The following is a 21,044-nucleotide window of genomic DNA, read 5'->3' as shown; positions in this document are numbered from 1 at the left end:
TTGCCCAGGGTCACACAGCAGCAAAGTGGTGGAGCCAGGACTCCCAGACTTGTGCTCTTTCCACCATGGCACACTGCTTCCAGTCAGTGATAGTAAGAACAAAGTTAGAAATCTTTCCTCGATTCATGGAGTTAGAAGGAAACTTAGGGTAGCTTAGCCATGTAACCAATATAAAACCAAATTGGCTGGGCTTTCTCCCCCATGACCTTAATTGCTGAGTTTAGTCCTTTAAGAGATAATAAAAATGACACAGGCAGCTCACCCCAAAAGGTGCTTGGAACATTACTTATCTCCAGAAGAGACGAATCAGTGGTTGCTTCACTTTTAGGCCGCTAGGAAGAGGAGACTTGGTATTTTGCCCATCAATCAATCAATCAATCAGGAAAATTTTTTGAGGGCTTATTGTGTGCAGAATCCAGTGCTGAGCACTTGGGAACTCTTACAGTTACAGTCCCTACCCTTGTAGCAAGAGCACGGGCTTGGGAGTCAGAGGACTTGGGTTCTCATCCCGGCTCCACCTCTTGTCTGCTGTGTGACCTGGGCAAGTCACTTAACTTCTCTGGGCCTCAGTTACCTCATCTGTAAAATGGAGATTAAAAATGTGAGCCCCGCAGGGGATAACCTGATTACCCTGTATCTACCCCAGTGCTTAGAACATAGTAAGTGCTTAACAAATACCATTATTATTATTAGTATTAATAAGGATCTTACCATCTAGTGGGGAAGCAGTAGATCATAAAGGGTGTGGGGGGCAGGAGGGAAGTGCTTAGGAGGTCGGAAAGACCATTTTGACTAAAATGAAACAGACTCCAGTACTCAGAGTAGATGGAGCAATTGATACAAATGTTATATTCTTATATTGTACCCTCCCAAGTGCTTAGTACAATGCTCTGCATTCTGTAAGCTCTCAGTAAATATGACTGACTGAATCTGGATGAGATTTTTGAAAACCAGCAAGAAGATGTCTTTGAATTTCTTGATTCCTCTCCCGCTCCCAGTAGGTGGGAGAGAGCAGGACTGTTAATTAGCTGTGCTTCAAAGGCTCACACTAAAATGCAAAAACTCTATGGGGAGGAAGAGAATTAATGCTCTACTTCACTCTCAGAGCAGAAGGACTCAGACCTGAATTGTCATTGTTTGAAAAACACTTTGGGACCCTGAGTTCCTCACCTTTGTTACAGCTGAGTTCCTCTTTTCTCTCTCACTCCTTTATTCCTGCTTTTTCACCTCTCCTAAAGTTTCATCCTTTTGCTCATACCCTTGACTTTTTTCATCTACCCACAATCAGACTATTTCCCCTTGCATTGCGGGCCTCAAGTTTCCAGTGAATCCAAAACATTTTCACTATGGGTAGGGGAAAATGTCTGCTAATTCTGTTGAAGTGTACTCTCCCAAGCGCTTAGTATAGTCTTCTGCGTGTAGTAAGTGCTCGATAAATACCAGTGATCGATTGATTTTCATCCTTGCCAAACTCATTTCCCATTAGTCATTCCCAACCCAAAGAGAAAAGTCCTATACCCATTCTCCATATTGGAGCACTATCAGTTAGTTTGCTTCATTGCTTTCATTCCTACCGTCAACTTTTTTTCTGAGTTTGCCTTATCAAGATAAAGTTCCATGCTTTCTGCTCATTGTTGTCTCCTTTTCCCTGTTCTGAGAGAGCTTTATTATCTCAACCATAGTCAATTTTTTAAAAATATAATATTTAAGCACTTAGTGCCAGGCACTGTACTAAGTGCTGGGGTAGATTCAGGTTGGACACAGTCCATGTCCCACATGGGGCTCACAGTCTAAATCCCCATTGTACAGGTTAGGTGACTGAGGCACCTAGAAGTGAAATGACTTGCCCAGGGTCACACAGCAGACAAGTGGCAGAGCTGGAATTAGGATCCAAGTCTTTCTGACTCCCAGACCCGTGCTCTACCCACTAGGCCATGCTATTTCTCAGACACACGCTACTTCTTGAGACACACCTAAAGTCTCAGCCACCACCTCTTCCTCATGTCCAAGACTACTTAATTACTTAGAATCAGTTCTCCTCGAGAAGCCGGCGGGCTCGGATGACAGTGAGGCTTAGAGAACTGCCACGGTAATGGTAAAATGAGTTTCCACCTTACTACTGGCAAATAATAATAGTGGATCACTTTTTTCTTTTTTTTAAGAACTATTTCTTATTCCACGAGCCTTCTCCCTTTCCTCCCTCCCTCCCCCCCTCCTTCTCCTTAGTGCTAAAGATATTTTTGGCTCGTCCAACATGATTTCACAAACAGTAGGAATCCTTGTTTCATCAGGGGCGCCACAGCTGGGCAATTAAAGATTCCCCTGGATTTGCAAAATCACAGTTGGAAGACTACAATTTAACAAAAGCAAAGAAGGGTCTAGTTGGCCGGCTGCTGCTTTGATTAAACAATTACTTTGTGTGTTTAAAAAAAAAAATCCCTGTGCTGAGAGCTTTCATAGGAATAACCTCATAGAGTCCTTTTCCCCAGATACAAAGTCCCATTGTCTGATATTAAAGCCAATCACACATTAACCCTTCTGTTCAGCATTACAGTCATAACTAAGCTTGGGGCATCTGCTCTTCTCCAGGCTAGTATAACACGATTTAGCTGCTTCTGTATGCCTTGGTCACCCATTGCTTCCTCTGCATCTTTCCAAAATGCTGATTATGAAGCTCTGTCTGGTATCCGGCAAATGATTGTTTTTTACATGGCTCTCAGCACGGTAGGCCCACAGGTCTATAGTTTAGGTCACCGAGTCGTTTTCGTGTTTCTTGGTTTTATGATCGATTGATTGACCACGTGTGACTTAGGGTGAGGTGAGATCACTGGGAGGCACAGTTGGAGAAATAGCATAGCCCAGTGGAAAAAACATGTGCCTAGGAGTTGGAGGCCCTGGGTTCTAATCCCAGCTCTGCACCTTGCCTCTTGTGTGACCTGGGGCAAGTCATTTGCCTTCTCTGTGTCTCAGCTTCTTCATCTGTAAAATGGGGATTCAATACCCGTTCTCCCTCTTGCTGAGCCCCAAATGGGATAGAAACCGTGTCTTCCTGATTATATTGTATTTACCCCAGCTCTTAGTTCATAATAATAGCAGTAATAATAATAATTAGAAAACAAATTTGAGGGAAATGGGAGTCCTCATCTCATCCACGCTCCTCACTGGGCTTCCAGCATGAGACGAGAAGGAGTTGAGAAGCGTTTTGACTGAGGAGAAGGAGGTGATTAGGAGGGCCCGTGCCCTTGGGACAGAAAGGAAGCAGAAACAGGCCAGGAGTTGCGGCCCTGTGCCCAGAGGGGCTGAACAAATGTGCTTCCCAAGGGGAAGAGGAAAAAGCACTGAGGGAGGTGTAATAATAATGATGATGATGATGGTATTTGTTAAGCGCTTATTATGTGCCTAGCTGTTCTAAGCGCTGGAGTAGATATGAGGTAGTCAGGGTGTTCCATGTGGGTCTGTCTTCTTCCCCATTTAACTGATGAGGTAACTGAAGCACAGAAAAGTTAAGTGATTGCCCAAAGTCACACAGCTGACAAGTGGCAGAGGTGGGATTAGAACCCACGACCTCTGACTCCCAAGCCCGTGTTCTTTCCCCTAAGCCACCCTGCTTCCCTGTTTTAGGTGTACTGGCAGAGACCTTAGAATCAAGTGTTCCGTCTTGGATCCCCTGGGCCCATAATCTTGACTCAGATTATTCCCTCTCCCTACTGTCATGAACCTTTTAGGTGATTTCTCTGTCCCTGGCTCTGCCTTACCTCTTGTCCCAGTAACTTTCCCTGGACTGCCTGGTGGCCCTCCAGGGCTTAGCTGTAGCAGATTGGGCACTCCCCTCATTAAGTGGCATTGACTTTCTTTTATTCCAGGGCCCCACTAGCCATATCATTTATTTTACTTTGCATTTTGCATTGCCTCAACTGTCTCCAGGTTCCTGGAGTAAACATTCGGGGAACCGCAATTTCCTGTACCGCTGCTTCCTTATCTTGCTGCTCATTGCTTCCCAGATGTTTCTCAAGAGTTCTCGCCCCTGCTCTCTAAATCCACCCCCTCTCCCTGTGCCTCTAACCCTATCCCCTCTCTCTTCCCACCTCTTAAAATCCCTTGCTCCTATACTCCTCCTCTTGGCTACTGCCATTTCACCCTCTAGTTCTCTGATGAATCCTTCCCCTCTGCCCTCCAACATGCTCAAGCCCCTCCACCTGGCCCTGCTCTAAAGAAGCCCTTTCTCAACCCCAAAGCCCCCCTCCAGTTACTAGCCCCTTTTCCTAACCAAACTCCCAGAATGGGTTGTATTCACCCATTACTTCTATTTCCCATCCACCAAGTATTTTATGCCCCCACCACGGTCTGACTTTCATCCCCTTCCTTCACTCCACCAACCCTGTTCTCTCTAAGGTCACCAATGACCTCCTGCGAGCCAAATTCAAAGAGCTGATCTTCCTCAACCTCTCAGTGGCTTCCGACACTGGGGACCATTCTCTACTCCTTGAAATGCCACCTGGCCTCAGTTTTGCCAACACAGTATTAATCTGGTCCCCTTTTTAAGTTTTGTTTGCTGGCTCATCCCCCTGCTAGGCTCTGTTGGGGTCCCCCACTCTTCTCGCTGTATACTTCAGCTCTCAGAACAGCACTTGGCACATAGTAAGCGCTTAACAAATACCATCATTATTATTATCCTTTAGGGGAGGTCATCCACTCACGTGGCTTCAGCTACCATCTCTGTGTGGATGAGTCCTAAATCTGTCTCTAGCCCTGTCCTCTCATCTGACCTGCAGTCTCACCTCTCCTCTTGCCTTCATGATCTCTCCCTTTAGATGTCCCGCCAGCCCCTCCAACTCAATATATTTAAAACAGCACTGCTAGCCTTTTCCCCTGAGCCTACTCCTCCTCCTGACTTTTGCCCTCAGTCGAAACCACCGCCATCCTCCTTGTCCCAGAAGCCTGCAGGCTCGACATCCTTTCTCAGCTCCTCACAGCCTTTCAGCTCTCACATTCAGGCTACTGCCAAATCCTGCCGGATCTTCTTTAACAACACCTTCTAGAGCTGCCCTTTCCTCTCCGCCCAACCAGCCGTTGTCATAATGTAAACCATGGTTACAAATTGTCTCAGCCTTCTTTCTGGTCTCCCTGCCTCCAGCGTCACCGTATCTCCAATCTATACTACACACTGCTCAGCCCACGTCTCTCCTCAAAGCCCTCTCTGGCTTTCCGTGTCCCTGCGCTTCAAACAAATGATCCTCACAGTTGGCTTCGAGGCTCTTCACCAACATCGTTCGGCCTTCCCCAGATCCGACAGACCGCAGCTTTCCCCTCATTCAATCCCTCCTAAAATCCCACCGCCTCCAACAAGCCTTCTCCAATTAATTCCCAGAATTCACTCCCAAAAACCTTTCAGTCATCTCTAACATTTAGGAACTTGTCTGTTCCCATCCTCAATACTTTTGTATATACGTCTTCTGAATTGCACATTCAGTTATTCGGTATTTTAGTGTCGGTCTTCCCTGTTAGAGTGTAAGCTCCCTGTGGACAGGAAACCTGTCATTTCTTTGTTTTATACTTCCCAAATGCATTGCAGAGGCTTTTCACCAAATGGGTGTTCAATGAAACCTAACATTCCTACTGTTACTATTACTACCAACCTCTCTCATGGGCTTAGGAGTCAGGGGTCATGGGTTCGACTCCCGGCTCTGCCACTTGTCAGCTGGGTGACTGTGGGCAAGTCACTTAAACTTCTCTGTGCCTCAGTTACCTCATCTGTAAAATGGGGATTAACTGTGAGCCTCACGTGGGACAACTTGATTACCCTGTATCTACCCCAGCGCTTAGAACAGTGCTCTGCACATAGTAAGCGCTTAACAAATACCAACATTATTATTATTATTATAATTAACCTCTTAGTGTTGTCAGCCTCTCCCTCCCACTTCCTTCTAGACTGTAAGCTCGTTATAAGCAGGGGTCATGTCTACGAATTCTGTTGTACTGTACTCTCCCCGGTCGTCACTAATGCTAATCAGCATACTAATACTAAGCTCAAACTTAGTATGGTGCTCTCCACGTAATAAGCATTCAGGAAATACCATCGATTGATTCCACCATTACCCTGTGTACTTTCATGGCAAGGGAGGTCTTTGACCATCACCAGTGATGTGGTTCACCTAGCTTTGCTGGCACAGGAAACTTAATCTAGCTGTAGCTTATCCGGCAGTTGTGTTTGCCAGTATTAATTTCTCAGTTTGTTGCACACTAGTAGAATCTGATGATACCCCATCAAATTAATTCAGTCAAGCATACTCTGAGGGACTTCTGCTGAGCAGTAATAGGGAAGAAGATGGAGTGAAAGTCGTGGAATGTAAAAGGAAAAAAGGTATCGCAGTGATGGTGATAGATAAAAAATTTCCCATGGCTTTTTGCATAGTTCTTAATGAGAGCAACTGGAGACACTAAACTTGCTTTTCTGGAAGAATACTTATCACTTCTATAATGCTTTTGCATCTTCAGAGATGTTTACAGTAATCAATTTCCCCAGCCACATAGCACTCCTGTCGGTGGGTTCGTCTCATTAGTGGCTTTTCCATATGGCAGAGGTTGAATTACTTATGTAGCTCTAAACACAGGCAAAAACAGAGCTGAGATTAGAAATTACATTTTCCAATGCTGACCTATCCCTGGACCTCCTGACCTTACATTTTCTCTGTTTGCTCCAGGGCATGTGCACACTCCCTCACCCACATGTACACACACACACAAACATACCCCCAGGCCTTTATTCCAAACTCACTCTGAAATGCATCTCCTGAAAGCTTCTCAGTTCCATTTCCACTTGGACGTTTGTTGAGTAACATCGTCGTCATCCTCTTCAAAATTGATGCTTATTGAGTGCCTGCAGTGTGCTGAACACTTGATAGTACATTAAAGCTGGAAGAGGCAAGTTTCTTGCCCTATCTGCTCACACTGAAAAGGAGTCGAGGTTGATGTACATAATGCTGATGGTATTTTTTATTTGCTTACTATCTGCCAAGCACTGTTCTAAGTGCTGGGGTAGATACGAGTCAGTCGTGTTGGACCCAGTCCCTGTCCTCCATGAGACTCTCAGTCTAAGTAGGAGGGAGGGCAGGAATTGAATCCCCATTTTATAGATGAGGAAACTGAGGCCCAGAGAAGTGACTTGGCCAAGTTCACACAGCTGGCAATTGGCAGAACTGGGTTTAGAGCCCAGATATTCTGATTTACAGGCCCTTACTCTTCTAATGTTGGTATTTGTTGGTATTTGTTAAGCGCTTACTATGTGCCGAGCACTGTTCTAAGCGCTGGGGTAGACATAGGGGAATCAGGTTGTCCCACATGGGGCTCACAGTCTTAATCCCCATTTTACAGATGAGGGAACTGAGGCACAGAGAAGTTAAGTGACTTGCCCACAGTCACACAGCCGACAAGTGGCAGAGCTGGGATTTGAACTCATGAGCCCTGACTCCAAAGCCCGTGCTCTTTCCACTGAGCCACGCTGCTTCTCCAGCTATCCACTTCTATGCCACATCACGTATGAGTTTGCTTCAATTTGTCCTTAAAAACGTTTCTTCCTTCCTTGTACTTCCCCTAATCCAGCAACCGGTCTACTTAGACCATGCTGCTTCTCTTACTCTTGTTCTGCTAATTTCTCTCTTTTTCCCATTTTATGGAACAGCTGCTTCGCACAGGCTTTTGCTCAGCCAGGTGGGACATGAAGGAGGCAGTGGAGTTGGGGCGCTGGAGTGGAGGCGGCCCCGCAGCAATCAAAGGATTGGAGCCTTTCTCGGCACTGTGGTCAGGGCAAGCGAACCTGAATTTTAGACTGAGGCTCAGCAAAAGGAGTCATGGAAGATGGGGCAGTTTTAGAGGGCCTGCATTTCCCCCAACCTTGCTGCTTAGAGACAGGGATGTGGACTAAATGAACCTTCCAGGCCAGGGATTCAGTGGCTTTTCTTCATTGCTTGTCCTAGAATTAGTGATCTAATGTTCTTAGATCACCTTCAACTCTGGAACCCAGCTAGGTTTACTCCTGCTATGGGCCCTGCTTTTTTTTTCCTTTTCTCTTTTACTCCATCCAGTAAAACCATTTCCCCCATCACCCTAAAGAGCCAAAAAGGAACCTGATCCTTGATGGACATTGCTCTATCTACCATCCAGCTGCTCTCGCTTTGGCTGCATTCATCTTTGTCTAGTCAAGACATTCTGCTTTTCCTTTCCAACACAGTGTCTCAAGGGAGGATGAAGCTGTCTTCACTTGAAATATCTGATCTTCCCTCCTTTTACTGGTTCATTTTTTATCCTGATTTACATTTGCCCTCTCTTTGGAGGGCTGCAAGCCCCACACCCAATAAAACCCAAATTCCCTTTATAAGGACCCTGTCTTTTCTCAGACCTGTAAAGCAAGGAGAACCTGCAAGCAAAAATAATGTTTTTCAAACATTTCCATCTTTAGTGGGAAAAGAGAAGTATTTAAAGACAGACTTTTACCTAGCTTTTCTTTTACTTCTTTGGGATCTTGCTGCCCATTTTGGATTATGAATGAAATGCTCACTTTCAACTGAAACCTAATCCCCTTTTGCTATGTAAAACTGGATTCATTTTATGCAGATTTGCTGTATAGGGGCTTTTCTCAAAATACAGCCCCAGTGAAAGCTGAGAGAGAGAGAGAGAGAGAGAGAGAGAGAGTCTCTCTCTCCATTTGCTGATTTGGACACTTATTCTGATACCATGTTCCCTTCCCTCCCCTTAATGGTGCTAGCAGCACTTCAGATTTGGAAAAAATTATGTAAACCAGAGTTTGTCCAAGAGGGTGCTTGGGGCATAGCAATCTCCATCTTCCAAGAGGCACCCTCCATCCCCTCCCTCTCCTCCTCTTTCTTTACCCTTTCTCTTCATGGTAGCTCCCAGGCACCTCACCAGCTGCCTATTCTCCTCAATCTCTCCCTCTCCCCCTCACCCTGTCTCTCTCCTTTATTTTAAATGTCATTTACGTTTGTTTTCCCCACTTCTCACACTCACTGGCAGGAGACACATGTCCCTCTTCAGAGTGATTCATTTTGCAGCTTTCGCCTCCAATCCAACTTCATGGTGACAAGCGCCATCCTGAGCTAGAGCCTCCCATATGGCAGAATGTGTTGATGGTTGGGTTCAGAGGGAGGTGGGGGGGGATGATGGGGGACGTACTCGGTGGACTTGGCATGTTGCATTAGAATCAGCGCCAGGGAGCTGCCTGTCAGAGCTGGGCATGGCCCCAGGTTGGTGACATACAACCAGCAGAAAGCCACGGGGAGGGGCGAGGGAGCTTTCTTTGCAAAGGGCAAAGCAGACTTTTTGAATCCGAGTTACAGCTTTTTGCTGTTGATTTTTCCTCAGCTACGAAGGAGCTGAATAAAGAGCATGGACATATGAGAGAAAGTGACACTGTACGTTCTAGTTAAAATAACTGGAAAAGACCACAGTATTCTCTCTCAAAATTCAGAGTGACTTGCATATAATCATGTTGGCACCTGTTTTTTTCACTTGTTTTCGCTACCATATCTAATTTTAGGGAGTCGATTAGTCTCTGTTCAGATCTATATGTTCTGCTAAAGGGCTGTGTTCTTCAGTTCTAGGTACAGGTAGATCCTTTCCTGGGCATACATAAATACACATACAAAATACACAGAAATGGAGGGAAAGAATACATTTTTTGGTTAGATGATTGGATATCAAATATAGCTTTACCAGTAAGTTGCCCTATGCTGCTGGTCTACCCTTTCACCCTCTCAAGATTAACGATCTTGGCTCAGGTAAAAAGTAAAATTAATGAAATGTAAGCTTGTTATGGGTGGGAAACGTATCTACTAATTTTGTTGCGTTGTACTGTCCCACCCACTTAGTAAAATGTTCTGCACCTAGTAAGCACTCTAAAAATATGACTGATTGATTGAATGATTCTGGATTCATTTTTGAGAAACTTTATCTCAGAATCTACTGAACCAAATTGCCTTTCAAAAAAAAAAAATCATGCTTGTGATGTACCAGAAAAGCATCCAAGTCATTGACCAAATTCCCCTAAACTGTAAAAAGTACCACCAACCTGCCTAATCAATCCATCTATCAGTCATATTTATTGAGCACTGTGTACTATTGAACTATTGTACAGTACTATTGAGCACTGTTCTAAGCTCTTGGGAGAGTACAATACAACAGAATTAGCAGGCTCGTTCCCTGCCCAGAATGAGCTTACAATCTAGAGCGGAGAGACAGACATTCATATGAATAGGTAATTTATAATATATAATTGAAAGACATGTCCATAAATGCTGTGAGGTTGGGAGTGTGGAGAATATCAAATGTGATGGTGAGAGAGATGAAGGCAAGAAGCGGTAATGGAATTGGGTGCCAAGAAGTAGACCAGCTCTTCCTGTGAGTTGTAGGAAGTGAGATAAGTTGAGAGCCCCTTGTGAGGAGCATGAGGGATCCAGAGTCATGCCCTGCACTCAATAAGTACTACTGATTGAGTACTACTGATTGATTGAGAGGGCTGGGTGTCAGTGATGGTGGAAAGGAGGTGGAATGAGCAGAACAGAAATCAGTCTAGAATTAAATTTACCTATAGTGGAGGCGGGGAACGTTCCAGAGGTCAGAGTGAAATGATGTTGTGGTTGCGGTTGCTGGGGGGGCGGGCGGGGAGTGGCGCATGGTGAGATGGATGTGGTGGGAGTCAGTAACACGCTGGAGTGGGATGAGTTAACAGAAGGCACAGTTTCCGGGAGGTGGTCTGGGGTGATGAGTTAAAGAGAACAGGATGTGTTGAACAAGAGGGAAGGGTGGAGTGGGTTTGAATTGACCACTAGGGTGGTGCTGCCGGAGAGCAGCAGGCCCCGTTGCGGGAGAATCACATTCCCTCTCGGACTTGGAATATCACACTGGGGGCGGCCAGGATGGTCAGAACGGCCCTACCCGGGGGGAGGGATACTGGGGGGGGGGGTGAGTTAGAGAAGGGACACCCAGAGAAAGGGGAATCTGGGGAAGGGATAGGCAACCCCAGGAAAGCTAAGGAAACACAAAGGGATAGATGCGGGGAGTGTCCAGCTTAGTCGAAGCCAGAGTTTATGATTCCAAAGTTGACACGTTCTATTGAATGCTAGAGAGATGTTGGGAATTATTCAATTGAGTTAGTGTTTAGATACCCACAGGAAACCAGAAACTGGGATCAGCACTACAACAGGCAATCAGGTTTCTCTTGACTGAGTTTTTCAATTGGAAGGTTTGTTTTAGCCATGATTCTCCATGAAACAAACCTAACACTTAGCTCAAATTAACGCAAGCAGTGAGTGAGTGAATAGAGGCAACAAGCATAAACAGATACATACAATTAGTCCCCCTTCTGACACCACTCCTGAAACCTGTTCGGCTGAGAGCGTCTTGGTCTCTGCCCCCTCACTGTGCAGCCAGCCCAGACCGCCCGGGAGGAGACTAATGTTACAGGGTGTCACCAGCACCTACGGGTCATCTGTCAATCGTGAGAACCACTGAACCAATCACATAATAATAATAATGTTGGTATTTACTAAGCACTCACTAGGTGCAGAGCACTGTTCTAAGTGCTGGGGTAGATACAGGGTAATCAGGTTGTCCCACATGAGGCTCACAGTCAATCCCCATTTTACAGATGAGGTAACTGAGGCAGTGAGAAGTGAAGTGACTTGCCCACAGTCACACAGCTGACAAGCGGCGGAGCCAGGATTCGAATCCATGACCTCTGACTCCCAAGCCCAGGCTCTTTCCACTGGGCCACACTGCTTCTCTACAGCATACAGAAGTTATTCCACAGGGCTGCTAACTTGTCTCAAGTCCACCTTAGATTGAGTCGTCCACCCTAGTTCTTTTTTTTTTTTATTTCCCCAAACTGCTTCACAGTACACCAGTTGAAGACTCAAACTGAACTAGACGCTAGGGAATAAGGGTGCAGAGCAGGAAAAGAGCATGGTTCCTACTGCCTTTAAGGAAATTTTACCCAAGACAGACCCCACCAAAGCAGTGGGTAGACAAACTAGTTCAATAGACCCAAATCAGGATGCCAACTGTACAAGGATATAAACTAGAAAAATGAGGGGAGAAGATTGGATAAAGCAGAGTGGTGTCACGGGTGGCTTAGGGGAGAGGCTGGAGCAGGTGGTAGGAGAGCAATGGGAATCACCAGAGATGAGAGAGCAGTATAAAAATTGCAGTGGGGTGTCAGTGAAATACTCTATATATCATTCTTTCTGCTAGAATGTGGCAGAGATGTTTTCACCCATTAATCAAAAAGCAGAAGAAACTGGATATGGCAAATTATTTATTTCCTAGTAATACATATTTAATTGCCTGTTCATTCTAATAAGGTTTGTCGTAATCATGGCTGAATGCTTTGGCCGTGCATTTTTTAATTCCGATTCCAGGGTGAGGGACGTGAGTTGGCTGAAGGAAGGCCAAGCCAGTGAGATTGGGACTTGTAGGTAGGAAATGCTGAAAATACTCAATGTGACATCCCTTGGGGGTAGCTCTGATATCTTTGGGGAACAGCAGAAATCTCCTATTCACATTCCATTTTCGTCATCCTCCACAAAGTCTTATTTTAAAGTTCAGGAGAAGGGCCCATTTTCAGGATTTAGGAGGTGCCCGATACAACGTTTGTAGAGTGAAAGGGTTTGTTTTATAGGATGCTTGTTCTGCGGTACATCTGGGACTGGATCTATACTTGCTCACCCTTAAGAGCCCATCAACTTACCCTTGCTCTCCCCAGTGTATGGTGTAAGGGCTTAGTAAACAATGGAGGTAATAAGGATGATGATAATGTTGACCCAAACCTCCAGAGGTGGCCCTGCTTTATTATTAGGCAAGCGCTAGCACTCAGACCTCAGTTCCAACCTGTAATGACCAAGCCAGGGAGTGTCATCTGGAGTCATATTTAAAAGTGTGGCTGCTAGGTGTGTTTGTGGGTACAGTACCTATGCATACATTTTGGCACATAAAAGACGCTTGGAAACGAATGGGGCCTTCATTCTTGGAACCGGTACTTAAGTGGGTACAAACCCCCAGAATAAGAACCCTGGCATGTTCCTCTTCCTCAATAATTTCTTCATCATCACCTTTCAGACCTTTTAAATTTCCCTCATCCAACCCATTCTGAGCATGGATGGATCTTAGGTGGGTTCAAGTCTCCCGAGTGACAACTTCTCTGGGCCTCAGCTACCTCCTCTATAAAATGGGGATGAAGACTATGAGCCCCACATTGGACATGGACTGTGTCCAACCTGATTATCTTGTGTCTAAAATTATTTTGTATCTACCCCAGTGTTTAGTACAATGCCTGGCACATGAGCATTTAGTGTCACTAAAAAAAAAAAAAGTTCCATCTGCATCGTGGGTAGCTTCCCTCTCCGTCCATATTTGTAAAATTCTAACTTGGGTAAATATGGACCAGCCAGCAGAGCTCCCAGACTAGAGAGCTTCTGTACCATACAGAAGTTAATAATAATAGTAATAATACAGTAGTAGCTGCCAAAGTAGATAGAGCACGAGCCTGGGTGTCAGAAGGACCTAAAGTCTAATCCCGGCTCCTCCGCTCATCTGCTGTGTGACCTTGGGTAAGTCATTTTACTTCTCTGATCCTCAGTTTCCTCATCTATAAAATGAGGATGAAGACTGTGAGCCCCATGTGGGAGCTGGACTGTGTCCAACCTAATTAGCTTGGAACTACCCCAGTAATTAGTACAGTGCCTGGCACATAGCAAGTGCTTAACAAATACTAAAAAAAAAAAAAAAGTAGAAATAGTCTTGGTTTTTATTGAGTGCACATTTTGTGCGGTTTGGAGATACAGAATAAAGTGATACAGTCACTGACCACAGTGCATCGATCAGTGCCTGGCACGTAGTAAGCACTTACTATTATAAAAAAAAAATCAGAGGTATTTATTGAGCATTACTCTGTTCAGAGCATTGGACAAACTGCTTTGGAGAATGCAATAGAATTAGGGGATACAATCTGTTCCCTCAGTGAATTTACAATCCCCACAAAGAGCTTACTCTCTAACTGGAGAGAAAAAACATATAAAGATATTTATAATTAGAGTGATCAAAGTAGATATTTGAGTACACTTCACAAATATGAGTGCTAAGGAGGGGGTGAATAAGTTTGTAAGTGCTAGAGTTCGCTGAAGAGATGATATGGCTAAGGGTGCAGGGAAATTAACCATGGAAGGCCTTTGTGCCTGGAGCCCACACACCCATCTGCTTTTCTCCTTGTCTCTGCCATCCAGGTATTGAGGCAAGGAATAATAATAATAATGATGGTATTTCTTAAGCTCTTACTACATGCGAAGCACTGTTCTAAGCGCTGAAGAGCACCATTTATTCAATTGTATTGAGTGCTTATGGGGTGCAGAGCATTGTACTAAGCGCTTGATAAAAATAATAATTACGGTATTTGTTAAGCCTACTATGTGCCAGGCATCGTACTAAGCACTGGAGTGGATACAAGCAACTCGGATTGGGCACAGTCCCCGTCCCATGTGAGGCTCACTGTCTCAATCCCCATGTTACAGATGAGGTAACTGAGGCACGGAGAAATGAAGTGACTTGCCCAAGGTCACAAAGCAGGCAAGTGGCGGGGGCAGGATTAGAACCCATGACCTTCTGACTCCCAGGCCAGTGCTCTTGCTTCTTTACATCCCATCTGATCAATTCCATAGCTGTGAGGACACGTGAGTCTGGGAACATTCAAGGTGGGGGTGTCTCCTGTGTGGTCCAAGTGATACCTGCAGAGTCCAGACTGCTCACACAAGGGATTTGCCGAAACCAGGTCACCCACTACTGGGATTTCACCTCTGCAACCAATCATCAAAGCAAACTGAGACCATAGATTGTCACTCCCGCCCCGAGATCACAGCGGGTCAACCTGAAAGCCATGCTGGCTGTGAGAAGCCACAGCCGTAACCCTGTCAGTTTGCCGCCGGATGCAGTATCAGCGCTATGTTATTGCGTGATAATGGCGCCATTAAGGCATCTCGCCAGTGTACTTCGTCCTGTCCGTTGATGCTTGCTGGTTGCGGGCAGATGTACACAGTCCTATAAGGCTGTTAGACTCATGTTTATTTATAAACGGTTCCATCTGTCGAGGCCACGGTTTGGGATTTCTCAGCCCCATTCAGTTGCTGGCTATGCAACCTGACATAACTAGGAGTACCAAAGAGTTAATCCTCCATGGTGCCTAGAAACTAGGTTCTAACGCTGCATATCTTAATAGAGTTTTGCATATGGCCATTTGGCCACTTAACCAGGGGAGGGAAAGACTGGGTAGTCAAAAATGTGGATTTCATTTGTTTTGCTATCATCTAGGGGATGGGCAGGCTAATAAGGAATCTTGAGACCTAGTGAGTGACTATTACCTATTTGCATGAGTATCGTCATAGAATATAATTGGTTGAAAGTGAAATATGAATGACATACAGAATATCACTTTTCAACAGTTTGTTACGAGAGGAGAAAGCTATGTGGAATCAGTTCTGTTTCAGTTGATCTATCTACCTACCATGGATGCTAGGTGCCAAGGAAGAAATGAAAACCCGTCTCCATGCTGATCTTCAGCAGAATTTAGGCCACTCCATCAACATCCCTTCAACCGGCTGGGGAGATGGAGGGAGATGCTGTTCATTGCCCTTTTGGGGCATTCCGTTAACCAAACACTCCTAACCAACAAGCTACCCGTTAGTTCCAAAACCTCCTTCTCCTTAGATTTAAGAAACCCCCTCCTATTCCATCCCCAAAACCTGATTCTTCAGAAAGGTAAAATAATTCACCTATTTACTTTTCTCCTGCCTCTGAAAATCCCCTCATTAATCACCCCTCTACTTACTTTCAACCATGTCTCCCCTCTAACTCATATCATCAAGACTAAGGAGATGGGGTCAAAAGTGAAAAGTCCTGGAACTGAAGGATGGGGATAGGAGTGGGAGTGAAGAGAAAGAGTGAAAAGGGGCTTCTATTTAGATAAATACAAGAATAAGTGATTAAATAGAGAATACAATGATCTAATTACCATATTGTCACATTAAGCCTCAACAGCATAATTTCTCACCCTCTTTATTTGTGAGGAGGAAATAAAAGATCATTTTTGAAAGCACTTAGAGCAACTCTAACCAGGGTTCGAAGAAAGGACGGGTCGGGACATCCGGGATGCAGACTTGAGCTGTGAGGGTTTCTTTTTTAAAACATGCAAGGGTAGGAAGAGGAGAGTGGTGAGAGTAGTGGTGTGCTCATTCATTGAGTGCCTACTGTACGCAGCACTTGGGAGAGGGCAATAGAAGAGGTGCATCCCTCTTTCCTGCCTCTTCCTTGTCCCCTCCTTTCCTCTTCCTTTTTTTTCTTCTCTTTTCTCCTGCTCCCCTTATTGCTATACTTAACTCCCCTTCTAATAACTCCTGCCCTGTTTTGCAAAAAGGTAGGGCAGCTATGTGAGTAAATACAGGATTTGATTTTACATTATCAACTGCTAGTTGAATTTGTTGAAAGAGCAAAGCAAATGTTTTGATCTTTCCCACATTTCCTGTCTAAAGAGAGAGGCTGAACCTGGAATGGATGCACTTCCAGTAGCACTAGCTCACAGCTGACAATCAGGAAACCTCCTTGGCTAATCAGAAGGTTTGCCCAAGGGTCCTATCTTATGGGAAAATACCTTGTAGGTCACTTCGGTCCATCATTTTCCAGTCTTTCTATGCCAATTGCAACAAAAGGTACTAGAATATGACTTCTAACATTAGCTGGCAAATGCATAGGATATCCTTAGGGCAATTAAGAAAGCCATGGTTTGGTTCAATTTTTCTTCAACTTGTTGTTAGCTTTGCCTTGCGCAGACATGACCACGCATAAGCACATAAAGAGATATAGAGAGGGAGACCAAAGCAGAGAGCTCTGAGACACACAGAGACTTGAAAGGAGAGACGAAAAGACAGAGAGTGATAAAACCATGCATCATTCTTGCTCTTTCTCCAGTACTATCTGTTCTGGACTCTGGCCCCTCTCCAAGCAATTGCTTTGAGGAAGAGAGAGGAGAGATGGCATAAAGAGCCTCAGCTGCCAGAGCAGTTGAGTATAATCACTTAGATTGCCATTCCTTGAGGAGACTTTCTTCATTGTGCTAAAAATGGACCCAATATCTCATCTTGGCAATATGGGATGTGTTCTTGTAGGGAACAGGAGGAAAGAAATGTGGAGATTGGAAGAAGATTACAGTCAATTAGACTGTAAGCCCATCAAAGGGCAGGGACTGTCTCTATCTGTTGCCGACTTGTTCATTCCAAGCGCTTAGTACAGTGCTCTGCACATAGTAAGCGCTCAATAAATACTATTGAATGAAAGAAGGGGGAAGAAGTAGTGATTGGGGGAAAAAGGAGAGGGAAAAGGGTTTGTCAGGGGTGGGGAAGAGAGAGAGAACCAGAGAGAATTGTCCTCCGAATTAGTTCAGGGAGATACTTCTGCATATAAGCAGGTATGGCTGAAAAAATGTTAAATAAATCTTTATACACTAGTTCATTATGGGCAAGGAATGTGACTACCCACTCTGTTATACTGTACTCTCCCAAATGCTTAGTACAGTGCTCTACATACAGTAAGCGCTCAATAAATATGATTGAAAATTATCCTTTGTGATGCTGATGTATTTCCATTTACTTCCTGTATTCATCGCCCCCCTCCCAGCCCCACAGCACTTATGTACATATCTGTAATTTACTTATGTTAATGTCTGTCTCCCCTTCTAGACTAAGTTCATTTTGGGGAGAGAATGTGCCTATTTATTGCTCCGCACATAGCAAGTGCTCAGTAGATACAATCAACTGACTGGCTTGCAGCTCCTCTTACTGTTTTCAACTCTGATTCTTTGTCTTCCATTCTAGCAAAGCCTCTGCTGAAGGAGAATAACCCGACTCCTGATGGTCACATACCAGGCTTCAATCTTGCATTTGTCTCCAACAGCCAGCTCTTCTAGCACCTTATTTGAGATTGTGCTTCACTCTGTCTCCCTTCTCTCTTTTCTCATACCCAATTTCAGTTCATCGGACAGCAACTGGTTAGGTCAACTGCTATCTTCCATTCTCCTCTATCTCCCATTCTCCTCCCAAGTTCCATCCTGCAAAACCCTGAAGAGCGTGGCCTCAGTGCTGGTGGTCTGAGTGTGTTCCCAGACCTCCTTGTTGAAACCCTCCTGGATGTTGGTTATGACTCATAACTGTCACTGATGAAATTGCTTGAAAATTCAGATATAATCAATGTATTTTCTGGGATGGGCCAAGGTCTCACAGTTGTAGGGAAGATGGGACACTCCCCCAACTTCTTAGACCGTCGGGGGAAGGTCTAATAACAGGGGAAATTTAAAGAAAGCAACATGGCCTAGTAGATAGAGCACAGACCTAGGAGTCCGAAGGACCTGAGTTCTAAACCCAGCTCTGCGACTAATCTGCTGTGTAAACTAGGGCAATTCACTTAACTTTTCTGTGCTTTAGTTACCTCATCTGTAAAATGGGCCTCACAGTGAACCCCGTGTGGGACAAGGATTAGGTCCAATCTGATTAGCTTGTATCTACCCCAGCACTTAGTACAGTGCCTGGCACATGGTGAGCACTTACCAAATACCATAATAAAAACACCAAGATGGATCAGCAGGCAGACAGGATGGTTTAAAGAAGCTGTTCTCTAAGATGGCTTCCCTATGTGGCCCTCCAGGAGAACGGCACAGATCATACAAAGGACCCTCCAAACTGTCCTGCTGCCTTGAATTTATTCATTTGCTTTTCTTTCCCAGAGATCGCATGGCTCCCTACACCATCCCTTCGGAACTTCTCCTGGTGGAGGAAATCCCACGAAACCAGATGGGGAAAATCAATAAGAAGGACCTCCTCAAGCAGTTCTACCCGGCATAAGGGCCTTGGGATCTACAGGGAAGGAAGCGGCATGTCAAATGCAGGGCCCCTTGCTGGGACCCGCCTCAAGATTAGAGAGACCAGCGCCATGTTCCCTTAAATCACCTGTCCCTGGTCTTGGGGTTGATCGGTTTAGTTTGATCACTGTCTTAGTTTGGCTGAAAAATCGAGGATCTTACAAATGTACTTGCTTCTCTTCCATTCTGACAGGACAAACAAGACAGCTGTTCTCTGCTCTGTCCATGCAGTCAGTTGTTACCAAACATTCTCAGAAACGAATGCCACACACTGAAGGTTCAATAAGGGAATGTGAAATGGGGATCCTTCTCCTTCAGGTCCTCTCCTCCCATATCCAGGGGCTGATTACTTAGAACCTGGGGTATCCAGATTTATTTTCAGCAACAGACCTGGTATTGCTGTTGGCTGGAACAAATGAATTAAGTTGAATTGAAAGCTCCAGGAGGCAGCCACATGACTGTAAGCAGTGAAACTGAGGAGGAAATACTGTATTCTAAACAAAATTAAATAAAAAGTCTCAGTCTGAGGCATCCAGCCTGCTGTGTGCCTGTCATCTGTAAAGGTCTTTTTTTGTGTGGTTTGAGTTTGCACGACACAAGCTCTAAATTTTTGCAGGGGATGAGGTGTTGTCGTGATCACATGATCACAGCTTGATAGCCACAACTATACCCAGTGGGGTTTTTCGCCTTGTGCCCCTACCCCCAACAACTATTCAAATCTCCCTGAGAGAGGTGGCTGGATTGACTGAATAAGCATGTGGTTCCAGCATGTAGCTGTTGATGGAAAATCTAACTAGAATTCAGTAGGATGTGTTCCACCCAGATTATGCAAAAACATCCTGCATGCATGCATTTTTTGTATTTGTCCTCCCTCTGGCCCAAGATTTCCACACCACGGACTCCTCGTAACTCCGGCTCCAGATGGCTCACCAAGGCCAGCCCTTAGGTCATTGCTTTTGAACTTAAATTATATTAATTGATTGATCTTGAGCTGGGGAGGGACAGGGGATGACTACAATAAGTAACTGAAAAGGTGGGATGGAGGAGGTAAGATGTGAAAGTGGCATGAGCAGGGCCATTTCCTTCAATGTGAGTGAAGCGATAAGAGGTGAGGTCCCCTCAAGAGAGAGCAGCAGAGGAGAGAGTATCATCTGGCATGAGCCAGATCATTCACTGAAGGCAAAATTATTTAAATTAATGTCCGACTCCCACTCTAGATTGAAAGCTGATTGTGGGCAGGGAACATGTCTTCCCATTCTGTTGTACAATCCCAAGAGCTTAATACAGTGCTCTGCATGCAGTAGGTAATTAATAAATACCACTGATGATGATGGAGACTCCACCACTGGGATAAGTCAAAAATGGGGAATTTGCTGAGGTGAAGCCGAGATTCCACAGGCCTCATTATGATGGGGAGGTGGGTTGAAAGGCCTAGCGTGGCGAAGGTGCAGGGATTGGGGACAGGTTGGAGTGAGGTGATGGGGTGCATTCCTAGAGGTGGATGTTTTAATTCAGCAGTGAGAGAAAACAGCATGGTGAGAAATGGGAGATCATGATGAAGTCCCAGGTCCCCATGGAACATGGCTTCCAGCCCCTGATCTCAACATACATTTCAGTTGTGAAGGTCAAAAGGATTGGTTCGGGGCTGATGTCAGAGTCTGACATCACGGACAAGGAGGAAATCCTGAAGAGATGACAAGCACATTCCAACTTCCCTGCGTTGTATTTTCTACTCCTGAAGGAGGGGACCCTTTGAAGCTTAGAAAACCTTCCAAGATGGGAAGGCATGGTATTTTGTCCCAACTACTGGGGAAGTCGGCACAGCAGTCAAAGTCATGAAAAAGGGAAGAGCACCTGGATTCCACAAGCTTGGAGAGAGGCAAACTGACTTATGTCCTTCCACAAGCTCTTCCTCAAGCATATGGGCCGCTGCGGAAATGCTACAGAATTTCAAAGATGCCATCGTCATCACCATCTGCAGACAGCAAGATCTAAGCCAGCATATTCCTGAATTGGCTATGAAGAATATGTTATAATGTGCTCCTAAGGAAACTCAAAAAACTCAATAGACTTTGAACACCAT

At 45.0% G+C, this 21,044-nt stretch overlaps 1 protein-coding gene across 1 annotated transcript in view; it reads left to right on the top strand.

The window, feature by feature from the left end:
* ACSF3 (acyl-CoA synthetase family member 3) overlaps positions 1-19,496 on the top strand; it is a 169,066-nt gene extending 149,570 nt beyond the window's left edge. The window contains exon 10 of the mRNA XM_029075693.2: positions 18,827-19,496. Coding sequence (XP_028931526.1) covers positions 18,827-18,944 — 118 coding nt within the window. The 3' untranslated portion in view covers positions 18,945-19,496. The remainder of the gene's footprint in view (positions 1-18,826) is intronic.
* Positions 19,497-21,044: the final 1,548 nt, after the last annotated feature.

This window comes from Ornithorhynchus anatinus, chromosome 11 (assembly GCF_004115215.2).
Source record: "Ornithorhynchus anatinus isolate Pmale09 chromosome 11, mOrnAna1.pri.v4, whole genome shotgun sequence".
NCBI lineage: Eukaryota > Metazoa > Chordata > Mammalia > Monotremata > Ornithorhynchidae > Ornithorhynchus > Ornithorhynchus anatinus.
The sequence above is the reverse complement of the archived record's forward strand: the minus strand, read 5'-3'. Positions and strand labels throughout refer to the sequence as shown.